Source organism: Colobus angolensis, unplaced genomic scaffold, assembly GCF_000951035.1.
Source record: "Colobus angolensis palliatus isolate OR3802 unplaced genomic scaffold, Cang.pa_1.0 Scaffold133, whole genome shotgun sequence".
NCBI lineage: Eukaryota > Metazoa > Chordata > Mammalia > Primates > Cercopithecidae > Colobus > Colobus angolensis.
The window spans coordinates 488,802-498,066 of NW_012114411.1; the positions used below are offsets into that span (position 1 = coordinate 488,802).

The window sequence follows — 9,265 nt, forward strand, 5'->3', positions numbered from 1 at the left end:
AAAAAACTAGCCGGGCGAGGTGGCGGGCGCCTGTAGTCCCAGCTACTCGGGAGGCTGAGGCGGGAGAATGGCGTACACCGGGGAGGTGGAGCTTGCAGTGAGCTCAGATCCGGCCACTGCACTCCAGCAGCCTGGACGACAGAGCGAGACTCCATCTCAAAAAAAAAAAGGAAAGTGTTTACAGAAAATTCTTATAAAATGATTATCAGCTTTTTCTAACTAATAAATTTACAGATTCCTATAACTTGAGTCTCAACAGTAACCTAGAAATAATAAATTATCCACAAATTCCAATTGTGTGACATTAAAGAAAGTCTTGGTTACCTCCATTCCTAATCGAATATCTTCTAACACTCCATCCACAACATGGATCCCAACATCCTCTTGGTAGAGCACTAGTCCTGCTAAGAGGTTGGCTACACAATGAATACTGTTATATTTCACATTCCAGATGTTTATCATACAACAAATAACATAGTCTTTCACTTCTTGGTCCTGCCAGGGCAGCTTTCGCATCTGTCTCAAAACCTAAATAAAGAGAATTTTGTTTAAATTATTAAGTAAGTGCACAGTAGTCTGACCAAATAATACAGAAATTTTGCTATGACTGTACAGAGAACTTCTGAAACAGTAAATACATTAGAAATCCTCTATCAGCCTCTTCAGAAATAGAAAAAATGAGATTTTCTATTTACGACAAAATGTATTATCATCTTTCCCAAATCCTTCCATAGTGCCCTCAAATTTCCTAGAGTTTTCAGGTCTTCAATCTAGGTAACTGTACTAAGGTCATTAAAAGAAATATCCAATCAGGAGTTTGGAGTAAGTCCCCCCCCCCCCCAAGACACAGTCTCACTCTATCACCCATCACCCAGGCTGGAGTGCAGTAGTGCAATCTTGGCTCACTGCAACCTCTGCCTCCATGGCTCAAGCAATCCTCCCACCTCAGTCTCCCAAACAGATGGGACTAAAGGCGTGCAAGCCTGGCTAATTTTTGTATTTTTTGTAGAGGCAGAATCTCCCTATGTTGCCCAGGCTGGTTTCAAAACCCTGACCTCAAGTGATCCCTGTGCCTTGGTCTCCCAAAGTGATGAGATTACCGGCATGAGCCACAATGCCCAGCATAGAGTAGTTCTTTAAAAACAAAAACAGGCCAGGTGTGGTGGCTCACACTTGTAATCCCAGCACTCTGGGAGGCCAAGGTAGGTGGATAATCTGAGGTTAGGAGTTCAAGACTAGCCTGGCCAACATGGCAAAACCCTGTCTCTACTAAAAATACAAAAATTAGCCAAGCACGGTGGTGGGCAACTGTAATTCCAGCTACTAGGGAGGCTGAGGCAGGAGAATCACTTGAACCAGGGAAGCAAAGGTGGCCGTAAGCCGAGACCGCACCACTGCACTCCAGCCTGCGTGACAGAGCGAGACTCCATCTCAAACAAAAACAAAAACCTAAGGTTTAAGAAAAATAACATGTTCTCTTTGGTGCATCATTTGACATAAATAATCTCTCTTTCTCTCTCTCTCTTTCTTTTTCTCTTGAGACGGAGTCTCTCTCTGTCACCCAGGCTGGAGTGCAGTGGCATGATCTCAGATCACTACAACCCTCCGCCTCCAGGGTGCAAGCAATTTTCATGCCTCGGCCTCCCGAGTAGCTGGGATTACAGGCATGCGCCAACACACTCGGCTAATTTTTGTATTTCTGGTAGAAATGAGGGTTTCGCCATGTTGGCCAGGCTAGTCTCAAATTCCTGGCCTCAAGTGATCTGCCCACCTTGGCCTCCCAAAGTGTTGGCTCATAGGCATAAGCCACTATGCCAGTCAATAATCTCACTTAAAAAATAAAATCGTTAATTTCCAACAACTAAATAAACCCAAAGTCAACTGGCTAAAAGATCCCTTAGGGTGGAGGACACTATATCAAGACTGACACTGTACAACAACCTCAGTTTCCTCATGTGTAAACGGGGGATAACAAAGAAGTACTTACTTCCTAGTTTATGGTAAAGACTAGACAAGTTAAAAATATGTGAAGTACATAGGAAAGTGTCTGGCACATTATAAAAATGTTAGTGGCCAGATGCAGTGGCTCACACCTGTAATCCCAACACTTTGGGAGGCTGAGGCAGGAGAACTGCTTGAATCCAGGAGTTCGAGACCAGCCTGTGGAACATAGCAATACCCCATCTCCATGAAATTAAATTAAATTATTTTAAAAAGTTAGCAATTATTATTTCAAAGCCTCTACTATAACAAGATAATCAGCAGAGCTCTAACCATAATCAAAGTCTTTCCATTTTTCTCCTTATATAAAATGGATACTATTAGCCAACTGCAAAGTAATCCTTTCATCTCTACTCTCTATTATCATCCACAATTCATCTTTCAGACACTACACATGACTCTGACATTTCCAATGAAGCTGGTATGAGAACTCATTTAGCCATTCTATACTTTTCAAACTTTTAGACAATTCCAAAACTATTTGAAACAACTACTGCCTCTGATTGAGGAAGCTGATTTCAATTTTCAAACCTGTCACATAATTTCTTATCACCTTCCATCCTAAAAAGAAAAAAATTCTATGCTGTATTATATGTCAAGTTATAGGGTTCACCAAGAAATGTTTTGTTCGACATATCTTACTGAAAAGCGAAGTTTCTAACATGGTAACTACAATTATTAACGTAATAGGTCAGTGATTCTTTACCTTCACTGGAAATTAACCCCTGTTGAGAATCTAAAGAAAGCTGCAGACTGTTTCCGGAAAAATACAAATAGCCACAGACATTCAAAATTATGAGATTTCAGAGGGATCATGGGCCTCTTATAAAGTCTACTAAAGGTTAGGATCCCATGTACTGATGCAAAATATTTAAGTACAAATTTATTACGGAATACTGAGAGAAAGTAATAGTTTCAAATATATACATAAAATCAAAATTTCCTAGAGTTACTATTTCAATTAGAACAAACAGTTATCATAAAAGGAAAACAAAACCTATGTCTCAAATATCATGTATCATCATAAGAATACCTTCTTAGGATGACTTACACAGTTGATTATAAAGGAACTTGAGCTCCATCGCCAGTTCTCCTAGAGTCTACATAAGCTTAGCACTACCGCAAATCTCACGTTAACTATTACTGCATGATTTCGTAAGATTTACCTTCTCAGTGGTAACTTTAGAGAGATCCTTGTACAAAAGTTTCCGGACATATTCCTGGAGAGGAGGACGTTTCTTTTTCACGGTTTTTTCAGCTGGAGGTGGGTTGCAGTAGTAATATGCATTCTCTACCATTGTGACATATCTCGCATCAAGATGCATTGCTTGCTTCTTTCTCATCATTTGCTCCTGAAATAAAAAGTCCAAATTAATCAAAACACTTTCCTTCTAAGATTCCTTTACTTCTAACTAAACTTCTCACTATTTCAAAGTAATGGGTTACAAAGCCAAAGAAAGGGCCGGGCACTGTGGCTCATGCCTCTAATCCAGGCACTTTGGGAGACTGAGATGACAGGATCGTTTGAACCCAGGAGTTCAAGACCAGCTTGGGCAACATGGTGAAACCCCATCTCTACAAAAGATACAAAAATTAGCCAGGTGTGGTGGCACACACCTATAGTCCCAGCTACTTAGGAGGTGGAGGCTGCAGTAAGCCATGATTGGCACTGCACTCCAGACTGGGCAAGAGCAAGATCCTGTTTCTTTACAAAAAAAAATAAAAAAAGAGCACAAGGAGGTGGGGGTGGTGAGACAAAAACAATCAATGGGCGTATCAAAGAGCATGTAAGCACACTAACTGTTATACTACTTATTTTTAGAACATACTAATCCATGGGCCGGGCACGGTGGCTCAAGCCTGTAATCCCGGCACTTTGGGAGGCCAAAGTGGGCGGATCACGAGGTCAGGACATAGAGACCATCCTAGATAACATGGTGAAACCCCGTCTCTATGAAAAATACAAAAAAAATTAGCCAGGCGTGGTGGCGGACATCTGTAATCCCAGTTACTCAGGAGGCTGAGGCAGGAGAATGGCGTGAACCCGGGAAGCAGAGCTTGCAGTGAGCCAAGATCGCGCCACTGCACTCCAGCCTGGGCGACAGAGCAAGACTCCATCTTAAAAAAAAAAGAACATACTAGTCCATGACTACTTAGCCTTAGTCATTCAATAAAATACTCAGAACTTTGCTACCAAGCTAACTTCTTTCATAACTTTGCCAAAAAACATGAACTTTAAGGAAAGTAAGGCTCAAATACACAAGTGAGTGACAATAAGGACTAAAAATATAAACAAAGGGCTGACTATAGATGTTCCCAGTACAACTAAGAATTCATTCCCAAGGCTCCAATGTTGTATGAGATACCTGACATGTCTCTGCAAAAAACACAAGTCCCCAACGTCTTATAATGTGTCTAGGGTTGCTCAGTATCAGCTCAGGAGAGGTAAGTAACTAACAAATACAGATCTAGTCACTTACCATCTACTTCATGGTTTCTCAGCCTCAGCACTACTGATATTTTGAATTGGATAATTTGTTGTGGGGGATTATTCTGTGCATTGTGGAATGTTTCACAGCCACTCTGGCGTCTACTCACTAGATGCCAGTTGAGAACCACTGACAAGTTGAAGATCTTTAAATAGCACTCCTAATTCTTAGAACAGCATCATACCAAAAAGCATTAAGATTACTGAATAATTAAGTCATTTAAAAAACATCTGCTGGGGGCAGTGGCTCAAGCCTATAATCCTAGCAACTTAGGAGGCTGAGGTGAGAGAGACTCTTGAGATCAGGAGTCTGAGACTAGCCTGGGCAACAAAGTGAGACCCCCCTTCTCTACATTAAACTAAACTAAAATAAAATAAAATAAATAGCTGGGCACAGTAGTGGGTACCTGTAGTCCCAGCTACTCGGGAAGCTGAAGCAGGAGGATCACATGAGCCCAGAAGTTCGAGGCTACAGTAAGTTATGATCACGTCACTGCACTCCAGCCTGGGTGATGGAGTGAGACCCCATCTCTAAAATAAAAAATAACAGAATAAAAGAAAAATAAAGTAAAAAATTACCCAGGCATGGTGGTGTGCACTGGTCATCCCAGCTACTCAGGAAGCTGAGGTGAGAGGATTGCCTGAATCTAGGAGTTCAAGGCTGCAGTGAGCTATGATCATGCCACTGCACTCCAGCCTGGAAGACAAGCTTAAGACCCTATCTCTTAAAAAAAAGAAAGAAAGAAAGAAAAGTAGCCAGGTGCAGTGGCTCATGCCTGTAATCCCAACACTTTGGGAGGCCGAGACAAGAGGATCACTTGAGGCCAGGAGTTCGACAGCAGTCTTAGCAACATAGTGAGACCCTGTGTCTATAAAATAAAAAAATTAGCCAGGCATGGTGGTGTGCATCCATAGTCCCAGCTACTCGGGAGGCTGACGTGGAAGGATCACTTGAGCTCGGGAGTTGGAGGCTGCGGTGAGCTATAATCACACCACTGCACTCCAGCCTGGGCAACCGCAGGAGACCCTGTCTCAAAAACAAACAAACAAACAAAAATTACTTGGTACTTCATTAGTGTTATGCAATATGGCAGGCACGGGAAACTCATCAGTGAAGAGGACAGACATGATTCCTACTTTCAAGAAGCTTAATAGTCTGGTGTCAGAAGACAGAATAAAATCAACAAATAAATCAACTACTATTCTTTTCAGTAATAATTGCAACAGTAGTATGAACAATAAGTACTGTGATCCGAAACAACAGAGAACCTACTTTAGTTCGGGGTGGGTTAGGGAAGGTTTTTCTGAGAAAGTGACATTTAAACTAGGATCTGAAGGATAACAAAGGCTGAGGAACCTCAGGAAGAGCAAGCATGCAGAGGACCAAGGAGAAAGAAAGGCAGATGTGGCACAGAACAGAAGGCCAGTGTGTTCCCAGCAGCGAGCAGCGGAAGAGGGAAGAGGAGTGAGGGGACGTGTAATAGAGAGCACTGCACATGAAGATGAGAAGGCTGGGTTTAAATGTGCAGAGGGAGATCACTGATGAGCTTCAAGCAGTGTTGTGGACTGGGGTGCTGGGTGGTGGTGGATTTCAAGTTCTGTGTGTATGTGAGCTCAAGGAGGGCAAGGGCTGTATCTTTTTCACTGTCACACATGTAGCACCTAAAACAGTGCCTGACAGACATGCAATTCATATTTAACAATGCATGAATAAATGAATGAATTTTTAAAAACACATTCACTCTTTCCTATGGACTCTTTTCTATCCGTGCAAAATCATCATATACTAGGAGAAAGTTCTGCTATTTATAAGTTAAACTGTGGGTATACCAAGTTTCATAACTGTTTCTCTTGTCTCCTAGGATTTCTATAGTACACTGACTGTACCTAAGCCCCTATACTGACACATCTCTGTACTACAATTAGTGAATGCCTGTTAAATATTCAGTCTTTCAAACAGACAAGAAAACACTCCCATGTTAAATAGAGCTAGAGATTTAATGACCGCACCCTGTAAGTTCTTTGGACAAAAGAGAATGCATCATTTAACTTATCACTTGTACACAGATAATCCAGCTTTTAATCTCAATTAGTCTCCAGCTGTTATCTGGCCTGCTATAGAACCTTTCCCCCACACACGCACACTCACACATACCCCAAACTAATTTTAACATTAGCCAAGAATAATTTTGAAGGCAAACCAGTTAAAAGGTTATATGCCTTCTCAAATAAATGTGAATACATTTTAGATATCCCATAAGCACTGATGTGCTTCAAACCAAACTCATCATCTGTTCCCTCCCCTTTATTCCCCCATGTCTGTGACTGGCGCCATCATCTGCTCAGATGCCCATGGCAGAATTTTAGTCTTATCTTAGTGTATTTTCTGCTTCCTCATCCCCTATATCTCACCACCAAGTCTCTTCAGTTCTATCTCCTAAAAATTTTCATATAGCAAGTCAGAATTCTCCAGTTTCTCCCCAACCATCCATACCCCAATTCATTTCTTCATTATTGTCTCCCTAGGTTTTAAAAACAGCCTTTTAACTGTTCTCTCTATCCCTGGTCTCAGCAGTTATTGCCTCCATACTAATCTTTCTAAAAACATGAATCTGATCATATCCACCCTACCTGCTTAGTTAAAATCCTTCAACAGTTATTCACTGCCACCAGGAAAAAAACCTCAAGCTCCTTAGCATGGCACTCTGGGCTCCTTATAAGCTAGTGTGTGCCTACCCTCCCCTCCAGTCTTCCCTACAGCTATTTTATTCAACTGGTTTCTCTTCTCTGCCTTTAAGACTCAGCTTAGGTCTCTAAAATAAAAACTGCTTTTTCCGAGAACCCTTTCCTGATATAGTAAATTAGGTGTCTCTTCTAGCTACACCCAAAATACCCTAGGCTTATACATTTACCATAATGTATGTCTTTTTTTTTTTTAACTTCCCATAATGTATTTCAATTCTCTATTTATTTGTCTGACTGTCCTATTAGGCTATAAACTACATAAGGGCAGAAACTCTTCCAACTTTATATTCCAAGGGTCTAGCATAAGAGTTCACACTCCATAAATACTATCAAGCCATTAGGGGAGATCTTTCCCACTCTCAGTCTAGTTTAAGTACCTCCTCCATGAGCCCACAATATCCTCTGCAGCCCCCCATTACAGTACCTACAACATTGTATTAGAATTATGTAGTTAATAACTCTCACCCATTCATCTTCAAAGGTGAACCACTTTGAAGATGGTAATTATATTTCATTTCTTTTTATCATCCCCCTATAGCTGTGTGGGTATTCATTCATTCATTCATTCGAGACAAGGTCTCATTCTGTCACCCAGGCTGGAGTGCAGTGGCAAGATCACGGCTCCTGCAGCCTTGATCTCCCAAGTTCACCTCAGCCTCCTGAGTAGCTGGGACTACAGGAAGGCACCACCATGCCTGGCTAGTTTTAAAATGGGTTTGTAGAGAGGAGGTCTCACTATGTTGCCCAAGCTGGTATTTTTTAAGTGCTGGGAATATAGGCATGAGCCATTGCGCCTGGCCTTAATTTTAAAATTTAAGCTTACATTTTATGTGCTTACATGACACATGACTAATGGTTTGAGATGCACCAAAACATTCATAACATAACAAAAACATTCATAAACATGGCTCTAAAAAACAGTATTGGGTGCCTGCTCATCTGCATCATTTGTTAAAAGTGTTACAGGTTGAACTTAATTACCCCTTGCAATACTGTGAACTCACTGGTAACCAAGTGAGAAAAATGTCTACAGCTCTCCAGGGATGGCAACTCACATGTACGGGATGTTCCAGTTTAGATAGAAATGTTTGTATTCTTATGAAAGAATAAGATAACCAGCACTGGTCAATATTTTCAACCTCTGAAGCACAGGTAAATCAAGAACCTCTAGCTCTTTCCAGGATCCTCAAGCCCTTACCAAAAGTACACTGGTCCTCAGGTGAGATTCTGGAGATCTGAAAAGAAACCGTCCACATGTCTCCAGCAGGGTGCATGCCATTTCAATATGGTGATGAGAGAAGTCTGACAGAAGCATCTGCAACAGGAAGAATGATGAAAACTACAAAGGCAACTCTTCAATCCTAATAGAGGAAGAAATTATCATACATCTAATGTGTGTAAGAACTTGGAAAATGTAAAAAACAGAAGTGAGTCTACTCGGGTTCACTGCTGGGCATCTTTTGTGTTCTGCCATTAATTTGTATTGAAAAACTTCAATATATTTAATGTCTTTCACAGAAAGATATGTGGAAACGAATGTCAAAGCCCTTTCTATATTTATTATTAGATGTTTTGTACTTAAACACATGCCACGTACACAGCAGACTTTTTCTCAATGCCTTTTGATTTGGTCTATATATTTATTTTCCAAAATTCTCACTACAAAAGTATTATTTGCTCATTATATGAATTATAGACACAACATATCACTAGGACATTTTAGTATTTACCCTCCTAATCATTTATGAATATTTTCTAAACTAAAACAGACTGAGACATTTGAGAACTTGGTTTCTATTGTATCATTTAATCACTTGGTTTTTCTGGCTTATAAAGAGTATCTTTTTGTGCCCTTTTTTGTCCTTCTATGGCATGATTTGCAAAGAACATAGTACTACATAATATGAACTAGATTAAAACCTACTTGATTCTTAAGTGCCTCCCATTTCTTACTACAGGTTAAGATTCTTAAATGCCTCCCATTTCTTACTACAGGTTAAGATTCTTAAATGCCTCCCATTTCTTACTACA

General features: G+C 40.6%; 1 protein-coding gene across 1 annotated transcript in view; it reads right to left on the bottom strand.

Annotated features, from left to right (window-relative positions):
• Window positions 1-9,265, bottom strand: part of UPF2 (UPF2 regulator of nonsense transcripts homolog (yeast)) — a 141,209-nt gene that overhangs the window by 36,105 nt on the left and 95,839 nt on the right. The window contains exons 11-13 of the mRNA XM_011934286.1: window positions 8,433-8,549; window positions 3,168-3,353; window positions 325-528 (exon numbers count right to left, since the gene is read on the bottom strand). Coding sequence (XP_011789676.1) covers window positions 325-528; window positions 3,168-3,353; window positions 8,433-8,549 — 507 coding nt within the window. The remainder of the gene's footprint in view (window positions 1-324; window positions 529-3,167; window positions 3,354-8,432; window positions 8,550-9,265) is intronic.